Genomic DNA, 27,090 nt, shown 5'->3' with positions numbered 1-27,090 from the left:
GAGTGGTGCAAAACGATTGGCTATAATATGGAGCACAGAATTACTAGTCCAGTTGAGACCCAGCCTGTGTGAGGGATTCGCACCGACAACTTTTCGTCCTCGAAACCGTAATGGGATGGGAGGGGGAGGGGGGGGGCGTTCTTTGGAGGGCCGTGCCGGCCGAACCAGTGGCCGCAGAGGAACGCCACTTAGTCGCACAGTGCCGATTTGTCGCGTTGAAGAAAGTGAAGCCAACCAAACTGAAAAAGAAAAAAAAAGATATTGCTAGCACTCTTTAGTAGAAACCTTCAAAGGTGATGATGGGACATCTTTTTTTCTTTTTTTTTTTCAACCAGATGTGTGCGAGATCATTTTTCTTGTAGGGACAACCAATTATTCGGCTCAAATCCCCTGCTAGACAGTTCAAATGAATGTGCCAAGATAAGTTATCTTGAAATCACACGTCCAAAAATTTCTGTGTCGTTACCTGATTTAACATCTTATTGCGGAAATATATGACGGTTTTACGGGCTTATTTATTGGTACAAAGATTACATATTTCATTTGGCTCATATTTAACCTGCCACAGGGATAGTGAGTTGAGGGAGCTATTCATTGTGTCCTGAAGTGAAGTGAGTGATCTGCCTGAAAAAAAAAAAAAAGAATATTGGTATCATCTCGTGCATAATGCATTTTGGTGAACGTGGTATGCGGGATACGTCATTTATGTAAAAATCAACAATATCGGTCCAAGGATTGACCCTTGCGATACTCCATACCCTACATTTATTAATGACGAGCATGCATTAATTATTGCAACGTATTGGGAGTGATTAGTTAAATAATTTCTAATTAGGTCTGATGCAACACCTCCTCCCAATTTTTACTTTGTGCCAACAGAACATGGGCCAGCACGCATTCATTCCCGCAGTGCAATAATCTAGGCGTAGCATGTATTAGGCGAACAATTTTCGGTCAACAACAATAAGCGCGTACTCAGTAATCACGCGGAAGCCTCCTGTACGATTAGATCAATGAAAAGAAACAGGCTTGATCATTAAAGGCGCGCAATAACTATTAGTGCGAAAGCACTTATCCAGCCGCGTCTCTCTAATTGCCATAACCACCAATTGTTGGAAAATGACAAGAAAGAGGAAGCCGTGTGTTACCACACCTTGGATGGTCAGCTACTCCGGGGCCATTTTCTACAAGCGTTGAACGAAATTCTTGACGTAAGACAACCAGTACGATAAGCGGCGACATCAACATGAGTACATCGATGTCGAAGACGAGTCAACTTTGCCGAGGAGCTGGCCACAAAGCTTCGAAAGCGTCAAGGAACTATGGCCGCCGAAACGCCCGAATACCCTCTTTACACGGGCATAGAGACTAGCGGCTCAGAGGAAGCGAGACCAGGCTAGGAAGGAGGGGCAGCTGACGGCGCCACTATGTGCGTTGATGGACTGACTAGCCTTGGCCATACTTCTACGGCAGTGTACTTTAAAGATAACTTGTTTAGCTTTGTGTAACGTGTGTGATGGACTGATAGACTGTGGTTCATGAATGATTCAAAGGTGATCACGGCTACTACGCACCCAACGTTCGCCGCAGCCTTCCCAGATGTACAAAAGGCTAATTTCGAAGATTACAGGGTGAGCAATGCTTTCTGCAACTCGTTGAGAGTGGATTCTGGAACGTCGCGTCACTTTCGCAACACCATTAGTTTAACCGTGCTTAAAATTGTCTAACATTTTTTTCATCTCCATTTTGAGCGGAACGACTTTAGGCTCCTTTCGCATATGTCCATACCTATTCATAACAGTTGAATGTTGCCTGTGCCAACGTGAAGAAACTTGGCGACTAAAAGGCTGAAGAACATACGACAGCACAGCGAGCTACGGAAAGCAAAATGACAGGTGCAACTTTCAGGTGCAGGAAAAGAAAACAATTGACTAGGGACCAAATGGGAGATTGTGTTATTCTACCGGAAAGAAAAATTATTTCGGCCAATTTAACAATTTAACGTGCGCTGACATCGCACAGCACACGAAGTGGCGTCCGTGTGCTGTGCGATGTCAGCGCACGTTAAAGATCTCCAGGTGGTCGAAATTACCCGTAGCCCTCCACTACTGCTCCCCTTTCTCTCTTTCCACTTTCACTCCCAACTTCCACCCTTCCCTTACGGCGCGGTTCAGGTGTCCACATAGCAAGTGTGACAGATACTGCGTCTTTCCCTTCCTGTGAACTAATTAAAAAAAATTAACTAAGCTGGCCAATGCGAAGTATGTACAGAAGCAGGCCACGTTACGTTTCGCTTTTTGTTAGAAGTAGGAAGGAATTCAGGGTCAGACGCATGTGAAGTCTCTAACTGGGGACCTTACTGGTCATCATCGTCGCAGTCATCATCAGCCGGACTATACCAATTGCAAAGCGAAGGTCTCTCCTATATTCCTCCTATTAGCCCGGTAAGGTCGAAGGTGCAGGCTTCCTCTTTCGAACTAAGAGAAATGGGAATGGGCGTGAGTTTGAGCGTGAATATAGGCATGGGGCACGAGCAGATCATGCAACGCGGAGAGATAATTACGGTTCGACAGGGTGGCTGAGTGGTTTAAAGTGAAGAGACGCAGAGAAGTGGCGGCAGAGACTTAGGTAGGCAGATGATATTAGCAAATTTACACGCAGTCAGGCTGGGGTGGCTATGATTATTATCAAGTAATTCACATAGGCGGTTTCACGTGAAACAACCCCAAGGGTGGCCGAAGGTAATCTGCAGCCATCCACTACTTTATCTCATCGTAGCCAAATTGCGGCTTCGGAACGTCATACCTTCAATACTTACGCTACTAAAATCACTTATATTATTGAAATTCCAGGTAAATATCACTGTTATAACAAGTAATTTATATAACCAAGTTATGTTTAAAAGGAATAAAAAAACTCGAGAGGTATTTAATGACGTAAGGTAGCTTACAATCCCTATTTATATGCAGGAAAGAATGTAACAGCTCTCCTTCCCTGGTTGATGCCACCTATTTCATTAACATCTCTGTGCAATGTACCCAACTGCTGTACATAACCGGGTAGCAAAAATGAAGTCACAGATGGACTCTTATCGTTTGTAAGGCCTCTTTTGCATAGGTTACTGTTCCTCGTTGCTTTCAGTGCAGCTGACAGCTGAGATTGCTGCGCCGGGGAATTCACTTTTCGCTACATCATCGTAAGCATGCAAGAGTTCACGTTTTGACAAGCCTCTATCATCATTAGAGCATTGGGAACTTCGAGAACCTTCGCTTCAATTCTGAATGATGCCCGCTTTGCAGAAGCAAACCCAGGATCGAGGGAAACAGTGACGGCGAAAAGGAACAATAAAAACATGCTCGCAAGCTGCGTACACGTAAGTGTTAATAGAGTTGCGTCTATGCAGTGATGCATCAGCCCCGCCACCCCTGTTCATTTTGTGCAAAAGGTGCAACTTCAGAAACACTAATAATGGACTGCTCCAGCTTCAGAAGGTGTCAGTTTTTTTTTTCTTGTTTTTTTCTGCTCTCGTGCGCTGCCACGGTATGTAAGCGTCCTCATCTCGCAAGACGTTCGCGCGTGCTAACGTACAGTTTTCACTTTCACAGCCCCGAATCGCTCCACCGGTCAGCTCTATCAGCTCCATGCGCTGGCTTTTGCGCTGAGCATGGTTTGACTACTGTGGTTGTAGCACTTCTGTGTTTTTCTCTTTTGAGATCGGCTCAGAGTAGCCAGGTTTAATTGTGGTAACCGATCTTCTTTCCGGCAGTATTGTTATAAACAGTTTATTTTACCATATGAAAACATGGAAAAGCTGACTATGATGTGGAAGTCCATTGTTATATCCGATGCTTGTTTTTATTTATTATTTTTATAAATGGATTTTATTGTGTTCTTCTCTGGGTCATGACAATGTGTTTTAGGGATGCAGAAGGTAGTCGTCAGTGTGTTTTTATCTACCCAGCAAGACTATCTTCATTTTTTTTTTTCTGTTTGCAGGCTAACCACCCACTAGGGCCAGCCAACCCGGACGGGATTACAAAACTGCTTCGCACCGCATAATGTATGGTCGACTCACTTCTCACTCCGCTTCGCTTTGCTGCCTGTAGTCATTGGCTCACTAACCACCCTTGACCGTTATTTTCTTTTCTTTTTTTTACATTTGCAGGATACCTGAGCCCAACTCATCTCTCTTGCATTCTTCCCTTTGCTTTCCATCGCACTATGCGACGTAGGCGCTGGCTTTGCGCCTTGAAGCTCATGCGCATGCGCTTCGCTTGCTTTCTTTCTCTCAATGGCATTTGGGGCTTATTACGTGATGTTACAAAGTGCACAAGTTGATCGTTTCGTCGTTTGTAATTCTGCGTGCCTTTGTTGAATGTATCAGGCCCCTACATCTTTCACTCCGGTTTTTACCATCTTTTCTCCCATTCCATTCTCTCAGGGTCGGGCTTGGGCTGTTGGAGCTACGACAATGACCGTAAGTTCAGTGCTCGGGCAGGTGCTTAGCATGGCATCAGCTCTTGGTACAGTTTGTTCTAATTCAGCACTATTCAAGAGCTGGAACGCCTGAAAATGATCATGTTTTGAAAGAAATTGAAAGCAAACACGAATGGACGCGAAATAAGTTTTCAACTGGCGCTAATAGTTAACTTGGCGGTGTAGAGCTTTTAATGACGGCAATAAAACGTTTGTTTCCTTTGTCACAAAAAGAAACTCACCACAACGAGAAAGAGAATGTGCGGCTCCTTACCGTTCATATACACGTTAGTCTAGACCACTCCACTGCCGTGCTGTTTGTCTTCAAAACGGTGAGCACAGGGATGTCTGAAAAACAAAGCCTACGAGAAGCACCACTAGTGAGCGAAATCATGCACTGCTTATTTACTGATCGAACAGACCACAACGGTGATGCCTTACACTTTCCACGCAAGAAAATTTTCTCATCTAAGCTTCTACAAGCGTATATTTCATTCGACCAAGGGCACGAGGAAAAAGAAATGACGTCAACGTTTTCCAACGTGCCCCGCAGAGCCATGGTCGTGGTCCCGGCTGGCGTGCATCGAGAACAACTCGTGCGGCGGGCAGCAGCAGTCGCCGGTGAACATCGAGACGTTCAATGTGGCCCAGGACATAGCGTTGAAGCCGCTCCAGTTCCGGGGGCACAACGTGCCGCTCCACTACTTCACAGTCACCAACGACGGCCTTGTATGTAAGTGGTTCTCGGTGCGGCCGCTCGGTTGCATCTTCTTTATCAAGAAGGAAGGGCAGGGGGGGGCTGCTTTAATTGCTAGTACATATGAAAAGACTCGTTAAATGCGAGATGGCGCTATCACCATTGTTATATCAACAAGTGCGCGTCAGTGTCACAGTACCCGAAGGCTATAGCTGGGTTCTCTGCCCGAACTTTCAACTATAGTGCAAACAGTATGAAGTTTATTGGCACATCAGCGAATCCGCCTATCGTACTCAACACAATAAGCCTAACGTGTACTGCAGCGTGTATTGCAGGATATGCATTTGGGATGATATGAGCGCATCTCACAAAACACGAAAGCTATAAAGCGTGTCTTGTCTTCAGAAAACGTCCGCCATTGTTTTCGCCTGATTTGGATGCGACTTCGCAGTGACTCTGCGGACGTCACCGATGGACAAAACAAATCGTACTGTGAGCGGCGGTGGGCTGCCTGGCACCTTCGTGTTTCGCCACGCGTTCTTCCACTGGGGATCTGGCCCGGGTCAGGGCTCCGAGCACCGCATCGACGGCATCGCCTACCCCATGGAGGTGCAGTTTCTGATTGACGTTTTCGCCTTTGTCCAATTCTGACTCGTGCGGGATCGGAATTTGCCATTCGATGTTCGTAAAAAAAGGATGGCGACTCGTACAGTTTAGCCCAGGGTGCGCATATGCGCGGAACGCAGCTTATCACGCACTGCACTCCTCCGACCAGGTGTTCTCAAAGAACCGGCAACCGGAAGTGCATTAAGACGAAGTGCATTAAGTTGATCGTTTGGACGCAAACGCTCTGAACCGGTTTTTCAACGCAGAGATTTTTCCTGCTGAGTAATTATCTTCCAGGTGTAAAGAAACGAAGTCGAACGTCTGCGCACACTTGAAGTTCACTTTTTATTTTTTCTTCATTATTTATGTTTATATATTTACTGTCTTCGTTCTATTTGTTTTCAGTCACAGTTCGTGTACACGAATGAAAAGTACGCACCCGAGGACGCGCCAAAGCAGAAGGACGGAGTGGCCGTCATTGCAACCTTCTATCAGGTGCGCTCTTCATTTTTCCCGCTCTTACTACCTTGTTTTTTCTGTGCAAGCAGGCGTAAAGGATGGTTTGTTCATCAGGCCTGGGTGAATGCACATATAACCGGGGTGACACTGCGTCCTGGCACTATGAAATGGCACAATGAGTCGACACCCACACTTGAATGAAAAGGCAGAACAGGGCAGGGCGGAACGTGAGCTCCCAGTTGCCTAAAGGACATTAAGCATCACGGTGGCCGAAATCAGGAAGGGTGGATTTACGACCAACAACAAATTTACGGATTTACGAGCAAAGAAAGTGTCAGGTTTCCATTAATGAACAGCGGCGCGGCGTTGTGAAACGATCTAAACAGATATTACTGGCCGGCTGCCAGGTCAACACCTGCCTGCCGAGCTTATTGGGGTTAGACAGTGACTGTGGCATTAGTTGAGCACATTTCTAGGAATTGTCCTTTTAAGCGTAATCGAATTTTTAACACGCGATGCAATGGGTGCTATGACGGAGCAGAAGGCCTAGTTTGAATCCGCAATGCTAATTGGAGCATGTGGCAATCAGCGGATTAGGACTAAGCACGTGCAGGCTCTCGCCGTGTTCCTAGTACTAGACGTGACGCTCGCTGTGACGCCACCTCACCTCTGCCTCCATCGATGTATTCGACGTAGCTGACGTTCGTCGACTTCGACTCTGTGAAGGCACTGCGCGCCATGCTCGGCTCATTGGAACCCAAGAGGCGACGGCGCCGCTCGCTGCGCCGCCTGCTGCCGTGGATGGTGCGACGTCTGCTGGTCGGTGCGCAAGGCTCGAGCAAGGGCGCATTCATGTTGACATTGGACAATCTGATGCCACCCGTGGGCCGGGGAGACTTTTTCACGTATCGTGGGTCTCTCACATTACCTCCCTGCACGGAGCCCGTCCACTGGATCGTCTTCAGCAGGACCGCGTTCGTCTCCGAGACCCTAGTACGTCCATGTGCGCGAGATGCGGCTGCGAACAAAAGTGTTTGAATATTATGATGGCAGGTGGCTAAAGTATGCCGATACCTTTGAAAATAATTTTTTGCAGAATTAGAGCTTTCGCTGTTAATGTCGTCATCACCTTTTGGCATTGAATAATATGTTCCAAAAGGAAGTATGTATCTATCACGTTCCGTCCAAAGTTTAGATCTCTTTTTTTTTTTTTTTTTTTCAACTGCTCTCACTGAGTTCAACCGATGAAGCTCTAGGCATGGCCTGTGCCTCCTTGGTTGTAAACGTTGATGTGCATTCAGCTGAGTGAAAACACTGGGTACAGAATATTGCATGATCGGCAGAAGCCTCCCGAATGCCGCCGCTCAAGTCCTCTCAACTCCACTCAAATCTGGCCGTGCATGTGTCTCAACAAGGTGAAGGCAGTGTAGGGCTAATTCTGTTCAGATGTTCTTGTAACCAAGGCCTGCAGGGTGAGACATCAAAATGCCGACGAGTGTTTTAAAGTGAGATTTTTCTGGAGACTTCTTACACCGTGTTCGGGACCGAACTCCTAAAGACGTCCATGGGAGCTTGCCCAATCTCTTGTTCGGACTTTGTGATGTATACCATTTCAGTGATGGAAAAGGGGGCATAGCAACTGATATCTTGTAGCAAGTCGGAGTTGAACCTGGCCACCACACCACAGTAGGTCGAGTCGACAACGGCCGTAAAATTGTGAAGAAGGCAGAACATCAGTCGATTGCTAATGCAAAACAAGTATGAGAAGAACAGAGGTGATCTGCAAGACAAATCGTGAAAGATACGGAGGCATCCAGCTGCGAGTTGGGTGGGTTTCAGCCACATAAAGCTTTGCACACGTTTTAATTTTTGGAGATTTCAACTATCCTGGTATTGATTGGAATAACCCTCATCAGCCTATTTTTAGACAGGATGAATCACGGGAATTCATGGATGTGTGCTTAAATTTTAATCTAACTCAATTAGTAACCCAGCCTACACGCATCGCAGGAGATACCGCTAACATTCTTGACCATATACTTTCTAGCCACCCTGACAGCCTCAATTCCATTACTTATCTTCGGGAAATTAGCGATCACAAAGTCATCCATGCGTCCTTCTCCTTCACTCTAACAACAAAAGAAACTTCCAAAAAAAAACAATCACCCTTTATAACAAAGGAAACTACGAAGCCATAAATAGGGAACTGGAAGCTTTTTTCCCAACTTTTCAGCGCTCTTTCCAAGAACAAACAATCCACGAAAATTGGTTGATGTTTACCGATAAAATGAACGAACTTACTAACAAATATGTTCCCAAATGCAGCTTCCGCGCGAACAAACAGAAACCATGGTTCACCAAGGCTCTGGGGAGATTAGAAAACAAAAAGAAACGTTTGTTCCGCAGTGCCAACCAGACTGGACAGGACTGCGCATGGGAAAAATATTGCACCACTGAAAGGACATACCTGGTTGCAGTAAAAAACGCCAACCGCTCATTTTATCATATTGACCTGCCCAACATACTTAAAGATAATCCTACTAAATTCTGGCAGCTTTTAAACCCGCAATCTATACGCACTGTTACCCTCACTGATGATTCCGGACGCGCTGTTTCCGATGATGAGTGTGCTAACATCTTTAATTCTGCTTTCGCATCTGTATTCACTAAAGAACAAGAACCGCCTCCCCTCACGACAGCAAATGACCAAAGAACTTCAATGCCTGCCGTTACTTTCTCGGAAGCCGGCATATCATGTCTTATTGATAAACTAAAATTGTCATCATCCGCCGGCTTTGACGAAATTAACACAAAGGTTCTAAAAAATGTTAATCATACTTCTGCTAAGATTTTATGCTTGCTTTTCTCGCAGTCTCTCTCTACAGGTACCATACCCCATGACTGGAAAGTGGGGAAGGTCGTTCCGGTCCACAAGTCGGGTAACAAAGATTCACCACTTAATTATCGGCCCATATCACTCACCAGCATACCATGTTAACTCATGGAACACGTTATTTACTCTTTAACGATGAACTTTCTGGATTCAAATAATTTTTTTCATTCTTCGCAGCACGGATTTCGCAAAGGATACTCCTGTGAAAGTCAACTAGCACTTTTCATTCATGACTTACATGCTAACCTTGATGCTAACCTCCAAACTGACGCTATTTTCCTCGACTTCGCCAAGGCATTTGATAAGGTACCTCATAACCACTTATTTTTGAAACTTTCTCGCCTAAACTTGCATCCCAATATACTAGCATGGATAAAAGAATTCTTAACTCACCGCTTCCAATCAGTCATCGTCAATAATCAAATGTCTAACCTCCTACCAGTCTCCTCGGGCGTGCCCCAAGGATCCGTCCTTGGGCCACTTTTGTTTCTAATTTATATTAACGACCTTCCTGAGAACTTAGATTGCCATATTCGGATGTTTGCTGACGATTGTGTTATTTACAGAACAGTCACTAACACTTTCGAACAACAATCCTTTCAAAATAATTTAACTCGTGTGAAAGACTGGTGTAATGAATGGCTAATGACACTTAACACAAGTAAATGTAAATATATGTCGTTTCATCGTCGCCATTACCCCCTCCTGTTCAGCTACAGCATATCTAACGTTCCTCTCGACATTGTCCAATCGTACAAATACCTTGGTGTTCATCTTTGTCAGGTTCTTACGTGGAATACGCATATCTCAAACATCATATCATCCGCTAACAGAACACTAGGATTTTTAAAGCGTCACCTACGCTCTGCACCTCAGCATGTCAAGCTCTTCGCATACAAATCACTAGTTAGATCAAAATTATAATATGCATCTCCTATCTGGTCTCCGAAACAAGCATATCTGCGTAATTCAATTGAAGCAGTTCAAAACCGAGCAACTAGATTCATTCATTCATCGTATTCTTTTGATATCAGCATATCATCCTTAAAATCACAGTCCAACCTATCTACCCTTGCTCATCGTCGCTACATTGCTAGTTTATGTTTGTTTCACAAGTTTTTTTACTCCGAGCTACGACAGGAACCTTGCATCTGCGCACCCCCACCACGTATCTCCCTCCGCCCCGGTCATCAGCAGCAAGTGTCCCGACCTCGTGCCCGCACCACTACATTTTCTTCATCATTCTTCCCCCTGACTGCCAACGACTAGAACGGCCTTCCCCAAGAACTTGCTGCTATCACATGTCCATCTTTATTTCTTGATCAAATCACACGTGTACTTGCGCAGTGAAAATCTTGTATTTGTATAACTTACTTACACATATATGTTACCAATTCTGTTTTTCATTTCTGTGCGCCCCACCTCTTATGTAATACCCTCTAATGAGGGTCTTTAAGGTATTAAAGTGAAGTGAAGTGAAGTGAAGTGAAGTGAAGTGAAGTGAAGTGAAGTGAAGTGAAGTGAAGCATACGGGCTAGCGGGATGACTGAAACTTTATTTTTCGATGTTCCGCGTAGGCTAACACTTGAAAGTTTTTGAATTAACGCCAATATTTATAGAACTTGTTATGCTTTGGTTTGGTTTGTGATATTTAACGTCCCCAAATAACTCAGGCTATGAGACGCCGTAGTGGAGGCCTCCAGAAATTACGACCACCTGGGGTTCTTTAACGTGCACTGACATGACACGGCACACGGGCACCTTGCTTTTCGCCTCCATTGGAAAGCGAGAGCCATGGCCAGTGTTCGATACCGCATCCTTGGACACAGTGGTCGAGCGCCGTAACCACTGCACCCCCGCGGCGGGACCTGTTATGCTTCTGGTTACACATTAAGGCGTGCAACGAAATAGGATATTTGAAAACCATGAATGAGTGTTTTTATTTATGATGATTCAACTTAAATGCGTCCACCTAAAATGACAGGATTTTCAGTTTCTTGGGTACAGCTCGCTGTAAACTCGGAGCAGAGCAAAGATTCTGGTTCAGTGTAAAGGCTGCCCATTTATCTACATCACCACCGAGCGATTGCTACCAAGCTAGGACATAAAGTTCGCACAAACGCGTTTGTGCGAGTCTTGCCTCTTCTTCGTCTCCATCGTGTCGGTGCCGCAGCTCTTTTCTTGTTTAATCCTATTTATCTTTTTATGTGCATGATATTTTTTTCATGAACTTCGGAATGTCCATCGCTTGTTTCATTTATTTTCCTACCTATGCCTGTTCCACAGTATTAGTGACTTATGTAGCTTTGGCGCTTCATTTTAAAGTTGTACAAATGGCATTTTCACTTTTATTATAATTATTGCGCAGTCACGGGGCTACAAACCGTTTGTCGCCCGCATACCGGTACAAAACCCAGTCAGCAGGTCGATCAAGCTCCTTTTGTATTGCCTCATGGGCAAATACTCTATGTTGCCCCAAGATAAATAAAAACTTGAGATAGTGCCAACTCTTGGTATAACGTCAGCTCGTTATATTATATCATCATCGCGTAACCACTATAAGGAACGCGTCACTCGCGGTTATAAAACCCTTCACGGCACCCACCATTCCACTGACAGCTCATGCGACTCGTCATATGACCCACTAAACACCCTATACATGACAATGTGTAAATTGCACATAAATGTCGCATGATCAATGCTTAAACAAAATGCTCGGATCTGACTCAGAAACCGGTGTCGCACTGCCTGAACATGACACTTTGATTTCTTGACCTGATTAGGCGACAGTCGGCAGAATGATTTATCCTTCCTACAAACAACTACCACAACCACTTACAAATAACAGTCATCTCGGTCTACTCTGCTGCCTAGATATGGGAACAGCAGATATTACACCAATCAAGGACACAGATTCTGCGGGAAGTGGGACTAACCGCAACAAGGGAACTTCTCCAAATGACTCACCGACAACAATAAGAGCGGAAGCCTTCTCCAGTTCCTTACAGAAAATAATATACAGGAGTTTTTATAATATGCCTTATGGCAAGCTTGCGTAATAAAAAAATAAAGATATTACACCATTATAACTTTCCTCTGCTGACGCGTGGCGGTCCTCAGTTGTATGTTACGACGTAGTAGCTCCGCTTTTGGGTTTACTATACCGTTTAGCTAATTTCCCAAAACCGTTGACAAATAAATCCTTCCTCTCTCTTCTGCGTTTTCCCAAGAACCAATAATATGACGGCGCGTTTACAATACGGCCACCTTCTTGGCCCTTTTCGCAGACACATGGCAGTTTTCTGTGAGTTTATTTTCTTTTCTCATTGCAACAGACGACTTGCGGAACTGCTTGGAAGTCTGCCAACACTGTACCAGCGACACAGTATAGTGAACTAGATGCACAAAGCTTCCAGTCGTCGTCTTAACGCGGCTGAGCTGATACGTTGTTTCTCCTCTTGATATCGGACATACTGTATATGCCGAAGCTCTCATAAATATTTCAAGTTGGCAAGTTCAGACGCTGTTCTGTTTTTACTTCTAATATATTGTGAAATGTAGGTCCTTAATTGCTTGTCATTTCAGCCAGCGCCAGCATGCTTCTATCGTGTCCTCTGCTTCGCTTAATTTTTTTGCGCTGCGGCAGAAAGATGCGCTCTCGGTTATTACTAACCCTAGCGTGCCTTTCCCAGTGTTGTACCTCTTTCCCTTATCCTCCCTCACACCTCCGCAGGTTCAGCGTCTTCGCGGACTACGGGGTCGTAGGCGAGGCTCTTCGCTCTCGGACAACTTTCGGCCTCCACAGAACCTGAATGGCCGGAGGATCACCTCTTCCTTTCCGCCTTTTTGACAGTGCCAAGGAGACCGTCAGCAGCGCCTTGTCACATCGCGTCAGTTATATATCGGCAGCTCAATACTACCTAACGTCACATATATGTGTGACCTATTTACAGTCATAGTAGCCTCCACGTAACCCGTACGAACGTAACTCCTAAATGTTAGCAGTCATCAATATCGCATTTTTATGGTGTGAATATAAACATATTTTAGTGATTACACCTTGCGTGACTTGAATTCTGTTTTTCTGACTTTGCTACGATTGTCAGCGCACTTCCTTCATCGCGCGTAAGGTTTCAAGCGGACTTTTTCGAGTAGAGAGAAGTGCTCGATTACTGAAATTCTTATGTCCGATCCACATTATAATTGATGGTACAGCGCATACGCACTACGCTGTGCGTGACGAGAGGCCACCTGCATATATTCCAGCCCTGAGTATATAGTAAGGCAAAGTTATCTTTCTTTACAAACTAATTATTTTAAGGAGAAAGCATAAAAAGAGCTTTATGTGACACAAGCGCACAAGTGCACATAGAAGAAGTGATGAAGTGATTAAGAAGAAAGGGAATGCGTGTGTGTGTGAAGGGGGGGGGGGGGACATTTAAGCTGAGCCCTTAAGGGTGCGACACAATCACATTAATGGCTCACGACAGCGGTTCCTGTTGCCAACACAGGCCCAGACGCTGTTTTCTCTCTCACGATTTCACAATGATTATGCGAACGGCCACGCAACACATAGACGCTATAAAGCCCCGCTTTAACCGAGCCTTACCAACTTGCCTGCGCAGCTTAATTCCCAACTAATTAGAGCAATTTTTATTTCAGCGCAATTCGTTTCCTATGTAACTCGTGGCTTGTAGTTCATCTTTTGTCATCGGTGGGAAAAGATAATTTTTCCATGCGTATAACTTGCCGGTGTTCACATACTGAATTCATATTGCAGCCCCTTAAGATAGTGTTTCATATTTCAAGAGAGAGAGAGAGAGAAAACTTTATTGTCGGGAGTAGTGTTACTGGGTCTTAGTGGAAGAGTCAAGTGGCTGTTGGTATGATTGTTTGGAAGCACGTTTATTTCATATCTTAACTTTACAAACGCTGCAGTTCAAGTTCAAGATAATTTCATTACCGTTGATGTAGAAGCCCCTCCGATTCATCAGGAAGACCCTAGGTGGCCTCCAAGGGAGAGCGTAAAGCGTCCCGTGCCAGACGGATTACTCGAGCTTGCTGCTCCGGATCCCGGCTCCGGAGGAAGGCATCCCAGGTTTTCTGCTCTCTGATTCCATCAATATGCCCGGAAGAATCGGGGAATTCCCAAATGAGATAAGCCTGATTGGCTATTATCCCGCATTTGGTGCAGAACTTTGGAGGTTCCTCTCCCTCCCCAATGCTCAATTTAGCCATTCACAACTAGCGGGCATGCAGGAAGGGACGCGCCGTCTTTTCAATATTTTTCAACACAATTATAAAAAAAAGTCAGAAATTTCATTCAATCACAGGTGTTTAAAGAGTCCTATCAAGACACTTTGACACAACTGCGCGCTATCCACGCAGTCTCTTTCCAAATTTTGTAATTCGCGCCATAGCCTCCGAGAGGCCAGATTATAGAGGCTGCGGCAGTTTCGAATTTGCGGTGCAGGTTCCACAATACCCATTGTTTCTGCGCAAATAACACATGCGAGTCTACGCAAGTCGAATTAAGAATTCCCGTGTACAGGAGCACGAACCAAACATTTGAAAAAGAAAAAGTGTTCTCGGCGCGAGCTCCGACGCTAGCGCCACCGTGCTGACGCCGGCACGTCAGCGCAGACTTTCCAAAATGGCTCCTCCGGCGAAAGGCGATCTCACCGATGCGGAGAAAGAACTTTACAAAGCGATCCAGGCTGGCGATGTGTCTGAGGCTAGGACGCTGCTCAACCGGGTACGTATCGAATGCCTGGACGAGCACGGCATGACCCCCCTCCAGCACGCCGCTTACCGCGGCAACTACGACCTCTGCAAGCTGTTCCTTGAGTGCGGCGCCGACGTCAACTCACACTACCATGACTCCGGCTACACCGCTCTCATGTTCGCCGGCCTGGCTGGCCGCGCCGACGTAGTGAGCCTGCTGCTCGAGCATGGCGCCTCGACCACCGCCGTCAACTCGCTGGGCCGCACAGCAGCTCAGATGGCCGCGTTTGTGAGCAATCACGACGTGGTGGCTATCATCAACAACTTTCTGCCTCGCGAGGAGCTGGAGTACTACGCCCGGCCGCAGGGGCTCGATAAGGAGCCTAAGCTGCCGGCATCACTGGTGTCCCCGCTCTACCAACTCATCGTGCGCACGAACATACACCCTGTTCGAGTTGCCCTGTACCTGCAGGAGAAGCGCGAGCTCCTCGACCAGTCGGCCAAGGTGGAGCGCGTGCTCAACCTACTCTGCGAGAAGCAGATGAAGGCTGCGGAGCCCAACGAGATGCTGGCGCTCAAGTTTCACCACCTGGCCTTCCTGCTGAGAACCTGCTGCAAGTTTCTGCGCGACCGCGCGGCTCCTGTGTCCGGCGGCAGCAACTCTGCCGCGGGACAGGCGGCCAAAAAGACGTTGGGCCTGCTCGAGCCGCTCATCAAGACTTGGCTGCGAGGCCGTGACGAGGACGACTTCCCCGTGCTCTTGGAGAAATTGTTGCGGCAGTCTGTGCGTGAGTTCCCCTACCACGAGTGTACCATCCTCCAGCAGCTGGTGCACACGCTGTCCGGCGTGGAGGTGAGATTGCGATCGCAATTTTTGTCGCTAAATCTGCGGTTCACTTTAAGCGCGCGGTGTTGCAGTGCTGCCGCTTTGAAGTCGTATAATTTGGCCGCAGTAATAATTAGGGGCTACCTTACAACTTTCAGTGCATTACTTTCGCATTGCTCAGCAGCTTTGGCAGCTGCCATCTTTTCCATTTCGCAGTATGCCAGCTGACGCTTACTACCGTTTTCTCACTTCCCAATCATTCCTTAATAGTTTTCACGTTAAATGAGCAAGAGCCTGTAGCAAATACTGTAGCAATTTGCAGCACTGAAAAAACAAGCAGCTACTTGGCTGAGGAGCATTGTTTTGGCTGAAGACATTTATATGGATAAAAAATTTTGAAGCACTGCGGGTGGAATCTCAATGTCCACCACTGTAGGTCTGGCCTGGGACACCATTTTCCTCTGGAGATGCAAATTGAGTTGGGAATCTCCCACTGACGCCATTTTTCGCCGGAGCATATATGCTGGGAGTCTCACCGCACCAAGTGCAGACACCATCATATTGTAGTTTGTGCCAATATCTGGCGTCTCGCACAATTGGCAGAAGAGGGGGAGGAAAGACTAGTTTTCAGAGAGGAAGTAACCTTTCACCATAGGTAGGAGGAATGAGTGTTGAAGTCTTAAAGGTTGCCTGCTCGGTTCGTACATCCTTGAGCTAGGTCATCTGCTGCCTCATCACCCTCAAGCCCCTCGTGATCAGGAGTCCAAGTGATTTAGTGCCTGTTGATAGGTTAAGATGCAGAAGATACATTGATAGCTGTTTGTGAATGGTTAAAATTAGTGCATTTCACCTCTACATGTCACAGTGTTTTTGCACTCTGACACGGCGTGTGCAACTTTCTGCAGGTTGGCGATGAGCCCAGTGCCATCTCCATTCTGGCAGAGGCTGTGCGTGGCCAGAAGGGCTATGACCAGGGGGCCTCGTGCACAACCTGTGGGGAGCCCCAAGCCGACAAGCGCTGCTCAGCCTGCAAGTCTGTTCAGTACTGCGAAGCCACGTGCCAGAAACTACACTGGTTTACTCACAAGCATCACTGTGCCCGCCTGGCTGCCGAATATAAGAAAGCCCTCGCAGAGAAGGCAGCCCAGGAGGAATGCAAACAAAGTCTGAAGGAAGAACAAACCTCGGATACAAAAGAACAGACAGCCGAGAAGTTGTCAAAAGAGTCGGGGGACAACAGTTCTGCAGAGGCCCAGGAACCCAGCAAATGTACCACTGCTGCACCCATAGAGACTGCGTGAGTGGTCACTGACAGGACAAGAGAGGGCTAAGTGAGGTTGGCATGGATGCCTCCGCATGGTTTTTTGTGAAAGTAGAAAGCATTTATGTGGTGTCACCGGTCAGTGCCCCTTGAAGTGCATTTGCATGTACAATAATATATAAGTGCACCCTGCCTAGTTACACATTGTTGTACTACACTGCTGCATGTTATGGCTGCTGTGTTTATATTGTTCAAAGAAGGCTTTGTAGCATACAGATATGGTTAAGCAAATATAGGCTTTTTTTTTTTACTTGCTACTCCTCCACATTAATTCTGGCATTATATGAAAAAAAGATGGCACAGAAAAAAAAAGTCACTGTAGTTGGAACTAGTGCACAGCAGCAAATACCTCTAGACTTTCGGTCAATGGAGTCCACAGGTTCTCATGGCATTGCTGTTAATCACGTTTCACAGATGCACCTGCCTTTCAGCTGCTTTTCTGTGCTAAGGGATTAACCACCACATCAGGAAAGCTTGTCAATGCCATGGCGGGAGGGTGTTGAAGTGCATTTGCTGCTGCATTCATTCCTGGCTTGTATTCAACTGTAGGCAGATGCAAGGTCCACTTCAGAGGCCTAAAGGGGGCTTAAACCTCGCCTCAAACCAACAGGATATGCGAGGATCAGTAGCTTGCGGCTCCCTAAAGCTTGGAAGTCTTTCTTTTTTTCTTTTTTTTTTTGTCATGTGAGCAGAGGTTCTTAGATGCCTTGCTAAAGATTCGAAATTGAAGGTCACATCATCAATGTTGCACAGCAAACAAACATATGCACACTGCAGCATTCCCAAAAGGAGTGCATGTCTGCCAGGTGTGATGAATTTCACTTCCGTTAAGACCAGCGGTTCTAGTCAGGAGTTCCCAACTCCATTCATCCACTGTGTATGCCATTATACCTGTTCAAGGTCCACACTCGTCTCGAAACTCTGGAAGGCATCATTATTAGCAGCCATAGCAGAGCAGAAGCATGTTGTGTGCACACGCACAATCGTCTGTGCGCGTGCTCGGTCTTTGCAGGGATGATATGCTTTACTGAACACTGGAGTACCCTTGTATCCCTGATCTGCTAGAGTTCTGCAATTACCTCTCCACCAGACCTACATTGAGTTTCCCCTCCCTCAAATGTGTGTTGCACCAATGTGGTAGGAAGGCAATGCCTTTTTATCCTTTGTTCATATTTTGAAAAGACTTTGAAAATAAATGTCTTAAAAATGTTTTCAGCACTGCTTAGGCAACTTCATTTAAAAGCCTGTACAGTATTTACGTTCATAGCGAAATGCAAGCTTGAGGGTGAAATGCTGTCTTTTTCCCTTTGTTTGAAAACTGGGAAGAGAGGAGTGGTAGGACTGTGATGCAGGGGAACAGCAGAAAATTTAAATCACAGTCTGAACTTCAATGCAGTCTGACCTTGTGTATCTTCTATCTGGTCTACTGCTTCTCTGGCAACTTATGCACAATCAGCTAGGAATCCCTTCAAGGGGCATACTAGTGACTTGAAGGTCACACACTCGCATTGTTATACATGTAAGTATATAAAGTAATTTAATTGCACTGAAAGGGAAATTGGGATATCCAGTCAGGAATACAAACCCTGACTTTTGGTGACATCTAAGCCACACAGACGCATTTATTTCACTTCATTAAAGTAGGGCTTTATGTGTTGTATAATTGTGTCACCTTTTTCATAATGATAGTGATTACAAAAGAGGAAACAGTGTTCAGGTCTGTGTGGGCAGGGGAAGCAGCTGTTTGAACCCATTAAGGCTGTTGTGAGCTTAAATGTCTCCTAAATTTATCTGGAAAATTTATCTGGGCTTTGACTAAAACATCATAGCACTCATATTGCCTCTCACCGCTGCTGCTATTTGACAGTTTCACACTGGAGAAAAGAAAGAAGTGAGATACGGCAAAAATGTGTGCAGTTGGTATGTGCATTAAATCTAAGTACTTATGGATAGCATTGCACTTGGCTAAAGTATCCCACTAGCTGTCCGAATACTTGAGCAGGAGGGTGAAATTGAAAAATAACATTTCTGTAGTAGACAGGAACTTTGACAGTACCTTAAGGCTCTTCACCCAAAATGTTTTAATAAAACAATGGAAGTAGCACTCAAGAACAAGTTTCCTCATCTTTCTCTGCCAAGTCGTCATTGCCTTGAGAAATGCACCCTATACTTGCCGGATGTCTCTTTAAGATTAGAAGCCAGGTACAGAGGTGGTACACATCAACAGTTAGTTTCGCGGTCATGCAAAGTTATGTGGAAGAGAGTGAAGATGAAGGTTGGTTGGTTCACAGAGTTTGATGTCTTAGAGACTCTGGTTATGTGGAGCACCATAGCCAAGAGCTCTGGGAATTATAATCACCTGGAATTCTTTAATGCACACTGACACCGCACAGTGCACATGCACCTTGATTTTCGCCTCCATCGAAAAGCAGCTGCCATAGCTAAGAATAAACCTGCACTACTGGTTTCAGCAGTTGAGCGCCCTAACCACTGGCCCACCTTGGCTGTGCTGGTGGTGAAGTAGAAGTACCGTGCTGTGGACTTGTCTGCTGGTTAGAAGTGTGGCAAGGGAGATTTCCCTAAGTTTTCACAGGCCAGATTTTAAGGACATCTGAATTTACTCACAAGTGCCAAAAAAAACAATGTGTTTGTTTCTGCTTCTCAGAAAAGTTCTTTACCCACTATTCCTTCACTTTAGGAAATGGAATATTCAACAAACAAAGACGAAAATTTAAAGGGCTCTTTGTCAGTCTGGCCTGGGTAACTTAGGTATGGAGTTTATAACTCGAATGACCTTTGGTCCTATGGATTTCTCCTGTTCAGTATTAAGGGGTGATACGGGCACTTAAAGAGCACCCCACTCTCATTCTGTAACTTCCCCTTCAGTGCCATGGCATCTAGACTGTACTTCTTCCCAAAAACACCATGTTAACTTCCATCCAAGCAAGGAAAATCACATACTTGGGCTGATCATAGCGGCAGTTCTCTCTTCTTACCACACAGTGTTCAAGCCCGTCAAGCAAAGACTAACTTGATAGTGATGAAACTAGTGTTTAGTCTTGCTTCACCGTATAGAGGTCTCTATAAATTCAAGCACAGAAATTCTAGTAAAACCACTGGCAGCCTGTTTACATGTAGGAGCACTCATTTCTGAAGGTCGTTTTTTGCTCACTTTATGCCACACAACTGAAACAAACGATCCCTTCGCTCTGCCAATGTGCAAGATAGTATCTGACGTAAAACTACCGATAATGAAATGAAGAGGCTGCACTTCTAATGTATGCAATATTTGCAAAACCACTGTTTCAAGTGCTTTTGACGTCAAAAGCAAAGGTTGCTTTTCTGAAATGACCCTATGGTCTGGTGCCATGACTCCTGTGGGTAGGGCTCTGTGATTTGTCCTTCGCGGTCACATGACCTCTGGGACTTCATTACTGCCTCGATCAATCAAGGAATTTCGTAGCTCCAGTTCCACCTTTCTGAGACTCAATTTTAATTTGGAGGCAACTGTGCAACATAGAATGCTGTTAGAAACATTGATGGTGATGGTATAATTTTTCATGCCGAGCAAAATCTCGCTTTTAAAGTTGCTCTTGCACTCGTATCGAGTAGTTGGGACGGCCATGGAAAAACAGTAGGGTATGTTTGTTATAAAACATAGAGAAGAATAGAAGCCTTTTGAGAACTAACCTTCGGGCATTCTATTTGACATGCTACATCCATACTATGCGAAAAAGAAAAAAAATGTAACTGTGTTCAAAGAGATCCGTTGATATATACTCGTTCAGATCTCAGTTTGCGGCGGAAAGGTTTTAGAGTGACGGTAACTGTTAATGCTTTCGCATTCATTATATGATTTTGAAATTTCATTATTTGTATTTATCCTGCCTACTTCCGTCGTCTTTTTTTTTTTTTTTTTTTTTCTTGCGCGTGCGGCCGTCGTTTTCCCTAAAGCAACGATGGAGGAGACGGCAGCTACAGCAGCCACAGCCAACACCACTCAGCTCCGCTCCCGCAAGGCAGCAGAGGCAACGGAGGAACATGCCTCAGGATGGGCCACTGCATGGGCCTCATAACCAAGCCCGAGATTGAAACTCAAGGCCCTGGCCACATACAGTTTCTCAAATGCTATTAGAAACTGTGCCTGGCCCGGCCCACGGCTTAAGCCTGGGATCAGGCACCCATGGCTCGACGTTAGGCATGGCCCGTGCTCGACCCGGGTCGGTTCCGTTCCCACTGGAGGTCAAGGATCACATAGCTTTTTTATTATTTTTTATTATTGGTTTGAGCCCATTGTGTCGCAAGACGGTGCTGGCAGGGCAATTTATTTTATACAGCTCAAACTAATGAAGATCAAGGGGTGAATTATGATGTTGTGCAAATAGTGCTTTTCAAAACCGCCGTTCGTGTTTATAATCGCCGATATCCGTGCTGCTACACCACCTAAATCGAACTTTCTTGCGGAGGGTGATATATGATCGATTCAACAGTTAGCACTTTTTCTTGGACATATCAATTCAGATGCGTCGCGCGCATGCAATATATAAGGCTCAGCTGCGTTTCCCGCCATTTATATCTTATTTGCGTCCTAGTTCACTTGCACGCTTTTCAGTCTTGAGTCGTTGCGTTTAGTGGGTGCTTCCCGAGAGTGCAGTAGCCGGATTTACACACGCCGACTATGTATGTTCCATGTGGTCCATTTTGCTGCACTTTCGTCCTCCGAGAATTGTACTCCAGCTGCAGGGAAAAAAAGAAAAAACGCTCACAGTTAGCAGCACGACTTATATCGTCAAACACGGTTTCTTTAACGAGTTTCCACTCGTGAAAGAGTGTTCTGGCACGAATTTATTAACAGCGTTTTCCGACCGCACCCTCATGCGTCTTCTTTCCGCATTTTTGCTATACCTCGGTGGCAGCCTCTATTGTAACACCTGTGGTAACAGTGGGCGCAAATCTGAAGGAATGCAAATGCTGCGTTAACTGTGGCCGTCTGATTGCATTGCAAGGGCACAGCATCTACCTGTGTATACCAGAAGCAATCGCTCCGCGAACTCCATAAGCGCAAACCAAAGGGTACAATCCTTTGCGAACAATTCTAAAATACGTCGGTCCCTTGGAACCGTCGCCACCTTCCCTATATCAACCAGTACTTACTTCTCGGGGGTGCACATTTCATATTGCTCTAAAGAGATGGTCTGGGTCGAAGCACTATAGGCCAAGCATCGGTGAAATGATTTTTCTACTGCAACTCTTCTTCTTTTTTTTTTTAGAGGGGGGAGGGGGGGGGGGATCAGTAGTGATACAGTTCAACTTTGTTATAGCGAATCCGAGGAGAGCTTTGTTATAGTCGTTACTTCGTTGCGGACATGATAACCTAGATAAACGGTCGCACCGAGCAGCCTTGCAGTATCTAGGTTCACAAACCCAGGGCCAGCCTTACCCTAATTGGCGCCCTGTTCGAAACACTGCTAAGGCCGGCACTGCACAAACCGAATACGCCCCCCCCCCCCCCCCCGGATATATCGAACTAATCAATATATCGAATACTGCAGATCATCCGCGTGAAAATCCTGTTTAAAAGTATTGAAAAGTCGCGCAGTATACCGAACTCCAACATCGCCGTTTATTTGATTTATGGAACGGAGAGCCGCGCCTCTTGAATTGGCGCTTCTCCCATTACGGCCATTTTCGTTCCTTTCGTGCGGAAATGGGTGAACTGCGCCGCGTACGGCCGGACTGGACGGCATCGGCCGTGGCTGCGCAGACTCAACATCCTCCTTACAGCGCCAACGCTGGGAAAATTGTGAAGAGGGTGAAGAGGGTAGGCGGTTGAAGGCGGTCTCTCATACCTGATCTCGCCATATTGCTCATGCTGATTAGGCAACGTAACTTAACATGGTACGCTTCACAAACGATGATGTGGATGCTAACTGAAATTTAATGACCGATTATTCACGCGACAGCGTTATAGATTTCCCGCTGTACGAGGAAGCCGATGGCGTGACGCTAAATGCGGATAGGCTGATCTAGTCTGTGACGTCACGCCCTTCGCAAGCGAACCATAAATCACCTTGATGTCACAAGCCTTATTCTGCTTTCCATACGCGCTCTCGTCCGGTGCTCTGCCGACTCATCTGCATCGACTGCTGTTCAATCTTCTACTTTCTCCGATATTGATGTCGGGGCGTAAATTATTCTTCAGAGTGCTCAGCAGTGCGACCCTCAGCGGCGGGCGTAGAATATCCTGCGTGCATACTTATCGTGGAATGTGATCTCTTGTTGGGAGGTTTGCGATAATTTCCTCGCGTTGCATATGACATCGTCAAGGCTACCGTAGTCGAGGCGATCGTAAGGTTAACCAGCAAACGAATATAACGAACGATGAGCTTGTTATAAGGCAACTAATCTGCTTTCCCTGTATTTGCCCTTCTTTCTGTCCTGCCCGGCTTTTTTTCGTCTTTAATTCTTTCGGCCTTACTTTGTGCGCCCTTGGACACCTTTACTTTTCGTGCCCCTCTTTTCTCTTTCGGATTGGCTAAGTCATCGGCCCTATTAACTTCTATATTGTGGGTCAGAAGATCAATGAATATGACAAAGTCTGGGTGATAGGGTTCTAAAACAGCAACATCCGGGATTTACATACTGTCAAAACCTTGAAATAAACTGCTACCCAAATTCCTCCCATGCGCATTATTTTACGCAACCAGACATGGAAAGAGAAGGACACCCTTCGCCAACGGTTTTTCTTCCAGTTCCTAATTGATTAACTGTCTCAAGAATAACACCATAATATTGTATTTATTAACACGCATGTAAAGATCAGTATATGCACGCGGTAGCGTGGTGGACACTGTTAAGTGTCAGCCACCGGTAGTAGGGATTTCATCTGTGTACATATACAAAGGCGCCTGTCGGCACTGAGGTATTCGTGCGGTGCAAGGTGGACGTCATCGACGAAGGCCATTGGAGAGACAGGCGTAACGAGTCGAGGCTGGAACGACTAGGCCCGAGTGTGACAAAGGAGATGCATGCACCCAATAGGACGGGGCCCATTGCATGTCGTTTCGGCAGCAATAACGCGCTCCCTGGGAAGGAGCTCATCGACGTGGCAGATTTTGGGAGAACCAGCGGGCCAGGACGACGGCCACTCATCGCAGTGCACAGCGCCAAGGAAGTACGTGAAGGATGCGTCGAAACAACACCGCCAATTTGCACTGACAACCGTAGGTGCGATGTCGACGCGTAGCGACACGGGCCGAAAGGAAAATGTACGTTCTTGTGTTTGTTTGTTTGTTTGTTTGTTTGTTTGTTTGTTTGTTTGTTTGTTTGTTTGTTTGTTTGTTTGTTTGTTTGTTTGTTTTTCCTATCTTTGTAAGAAAAGAGCCCGCGTACATATTAAAGATTATGGGGCAGAGCCTGAAATTTGGCAATCCAGTCGTGGTCGCTCGGATCAATGCAATTTGTATCTGTTTTAACTGTTTGTCGCTCTTTTTGCTTCCATGTATGCAAGCTGAAAGGGTGCGGGAGGCAGCAAGTAACTAATCGGGTTCATACTTGCTGTAATTGGCTATGACTCGAAAGTAGGTTGAGCCCCGAGACATTATAACTGAGCGCGATGGGTCCAGTCGAGTGTTCCGAGCTATGTTGTAGTACGCGGCATCTTCGGCTAGGCCGAGGTAGCCAGATACATCTTTTGCCCGACCTTGTTATAGGTGTTGTAAATATTTTATTGTTTTGTGAGCAGACTTCAGTTAATTTCTTTTCTATCTCCATATGTCACTATCCCCTATTTATCGTCAACCCACATCACCGTTCCAGAGGAAGTCAACGAAAATTCACAATTCAAAAAATCTACTATGTTTCCCTTGGTGTCATTGGCTGTTAGCTCCCTTTTTATGTGTCTCATATAATGAGCTCCTCATTTCCCTACATTCGTCTGCTTTTACAAGCGCCTTGACTACGGCAGGTGCCATATGTACCGTACAACTTTATCACAAAGTTTCCAACCTTCTCTCTAAATTACGTTCCACGGGACACTAGCGGTAATACAGAACAGGACTTCAAATGATTTATTTTTTTAACCCTCGGCTAAAATTAGCTGTGACACCATGTATAATCACAGCAGGCTTGCTGTGAGTCTGTTGTTCCAAGTCTGTCTTGGTGTTTAATAACAAACGCCACATATAGTTTGAGCAGTGGCGGGGCCTTCGTCCCTAGTGGGTTGCACAATTAAATGTTGTTTACCGGTAATATCGCGTACACAAAAAGCGCGAAAAGCGCGTCAATAGCGTGGGTACAATGTATTCTTATTCCTATAGGCTACTAACACGCTTACCTATATTGTCAATTTTATGTTATCGATTTATCTATGTAAGTTGTAAGTTCGATAGGTTCGAGTTAAACTGTATACCTGCATCCACATTTTTCTGCAACCCGGAATTGCTTTACCGCGTTGAAAAACGGTCCTTGGAGGAATAATGTAAAGGAGGCCGCGCGATTTCGGCGCGAAAAATCGTTCCAGCTGGCTTCCCCTCACAACGCAGAAGCAAAGTGGTTCCAACAGTTCACTTCATGACAGAACTGTCCTTTGGAGAATGCGCACGTCACACACTGAAGGTTAACGAAAAAATTACAAGGGTTCAACGCTGCTGAACCAAATATTGAGCGAAAGCATTAGCTGCCGGTGACGGAGCGTACTCCTTCTTCTCTTTTTCTTCTTCCTCAGCCTACATATAAAGCCCCGCTTTAACCAAGCCGTATAAACGTGCCTTAGTGGCATATAGGAGTAACGTGAATGCCAGGGTCCTAGCAGGCTGATTCTGACATAACCGCCCCATGTGAAACGAGAGGCCCAAGTTGGCAGCTCCTGCCAGCCCGTGTGTCACGTGGGATGTGACGTCACAGCGTCACGTGGGTAAGACGTTACTGTGGCCGGGTCACGCGAAGGCTTGAAAGTGCGAGTAGTATTGCTTTCGCAATAAAACTGGACGATGGTCGAATCAATAGGATGAACGTGGTCACGTGTGCAAAACGGCTGCCTGGATTGGATGTCGCAGTGGTCTGTCTATTGTCGAGGCTGTGGCATTTAAGCTAACCGAAGTTTCTGTTGAATTCATAACGAAATCCCTTGAGGGTTTTGTTCTCCGTGATTCTGGACACTCCCAAGTCAAAAAACGACTCGGCTTATGAGAGACGCCGTAATGGAGAACTCCGGAAATTTCAACCACCTGAGGGTCTTTAACGCGCACTGCATTGTAAAGTACATGGGCATCTTGTTTTTCGCCTCCCTTTAAAAGCGACCGAGATACTGAATCCGCGTGTTCTTATAGGTGCAGCAATCAAACGCCCTAACCGTGCACCTCGGGTATGACATTTCCCGAGGTGCTCCAGCAATGACAAGTAATAATCAGCAGCAGTGAAGTTCGACAGTACTACTAATTTTCGGATGTTTTACGTTGCGTTCACGTATTATATCACACAGGTTCACAGGTTTGAAAATATTTACTTACCAAGCACCTAACGCCATCCTTGCGGTTCTCAAAGATGCCATAGCCGCATTCAACTTGGCAGGATTTGACCACGATCAGCTGCAAAAGAATTTTGCACTTACGAAAAATGTTAAGAACAATGTTCTTGTCTTGCATTACAAGCATACCAAGGACTTCTGATCCCCACAGTGTGGCCCAACTTTCACGGGAAGAATACGCAAGCGGATTCATCTTCCCTCGTCCCTTCGCGTGTTATCCGTAGTCTCTCTCGCGATAGCAGACGAAACAAAAGTCGATACTGTACTAGTGTCATTCCCAGTGCACATGAGCTAAATTGATTGATTGATTGATTGAGCGAGTGATTAATTAATTGATTGATTGATTGATTGATTGATTTTATTTCAAGCAAACAGCACAGGGTATGTATGTCACAGCATCAGTATTGTTACTCCCTCCACAAATAAAGTGATGAGCAGCAGGAATTAAGTAGCACCTCTTGGACAGCGTAATTACCAAGGTATGCGGACGACTGAGAAGACACGGCTAATTTCACCATGTCCTCGCATAAAGGCAAGCAGAGCAACGCTCATTCATGACACA

At 45.8% G+C, this 27,090-nt stretch overlaps 3 protein-coding genes across 3 annotated transcripts in view; 2 read left to right on the top strand and 1 right to left on the bottom strand.

Moving 5' to 3' along the window:
* Positions 1 to 1,322: 1,322 nt before the first annotated feature.
* On the top strand, positions 1,323 to 12,981 carry LOC146196925 (carbonic anhydrase 1-like). Its single transcript, XM_084597093.1, has 7 exons — positions 1,323 to 1,395; positions 4,442 to 4,477; positions 5,030 to 5,209; positions 5,625 to 5,782; positions 6,185 to 6,274; positions 6,935 to 7,231; positions 12,865 to 12,981. Exons 1-7 carry the CDS (start codon positions 1,323 to 1,325, stop codon positions 12,979 to 12,981), a joined length of 951 nt encoding a protein of 316 aa, XP_084453219.1.
* Positions 12,982 to 14,759: 1,778 nt separating this feature from the next.
* On the top strand, positions 14,760 to 18,214 carry LOC146196924 (ankyrin repeat and MYND domain-containing protein 2). The gene is made up of 2 exons (XM_084598640.1): positions 14,760 to 15,708; positions 16,587 to 18,214. The coding sequence occupies exons 1-2, from the start codon at positions 14,785 to 14,787 to the stop codon at positions 16,980 to 16,982; spliced, it is 1,320 nt and encodes a 439-aa protein (XP_084454766.1). The 5' UTR covers positions 14,760 to 14,784; the 3' UTR covers positions 16,983 to 18,214.
* Positions 18,215 to 21,255: 3,041 nt separating this feature from the next.
* LOC146196923 (uncharacterized) overlaps positions 21,256 to 27,090 on the bottom strand; it is a 35,759-nt gene continuing 29,924 nt past the window's right edge. Inside the window, exons 15-16 of the mRNA XM_084598639.1 lie at positions 26,512 to 26,589; positions 21,256 to 21,739 (exon numbers count right to left, since the gene is read on the bottom strand). Coding sequence (XP_084454765.1) covers positions 21,611 to 21,739; positions 26,512 to 26,589 — 207 coding nt within the window. The 3' untranslated portion in view covers positions 21,256 to 21,610. The remainder of the gene's footprint in view (positions 21,740 to 26,511; positions 26,590 to 27,090) is intronic.

This window comes from Amblyomma maculatum, chromosome 3, assembly GCF_055883805.1.
Source record: "Amblyomma maculatum isolate TAMU_Amacu chromosome 3, ASM5588380v1, whole genome shotgun sequence".
NCBI lineage: Eukaryota > Metazoa > Arthropoda > Arachnida > Ixodida > Ixodidae > Amblyomma > Amblyomma maculatum.
The sequence above is the reverse complement of the archived record's forward strand: the minus strand, read 5'-3'. Positions and strand labels throughout refer to the sequence as shown.

Coding starts and splice junctions, on each gene's coding strand:
- LOC146196925 (XM_084597093.1), top strand. CDS start 1,323: ATGGCCGCCGAAACGCCCGAATACCCTCTTTACACGGGCATAGAGACT. Junction 1,396..4,441: donor CTCAGAGGAAGCGAGACCAG/GCTAGGAAGGAG, acceptor CCATTCTCTCAG/GGTCGGGCTTGGGCTGTTGG. Junction 4,478..5,029: donor TTGGAGCTACGACAATGACC/GTAAGTTCAGTG, acceptor CGTGCCCCGCAG/AGCCATGGTCGTGGTCCCGG.
- LOC146196924 (XM_084598640.1), top strand. CDS start 14,785: ATGGCTCCTCCGGCGAAAGGCGATCTCACCGATGCGGAGAAAGAACTT. Junction 15,709..16,586: donor ACACGCTGTCCGGCGTGGAG/GTGAGATTGCGA, acceptor AACTTTCTGCAG/GTTGGCGATGAGCCCAGTGC.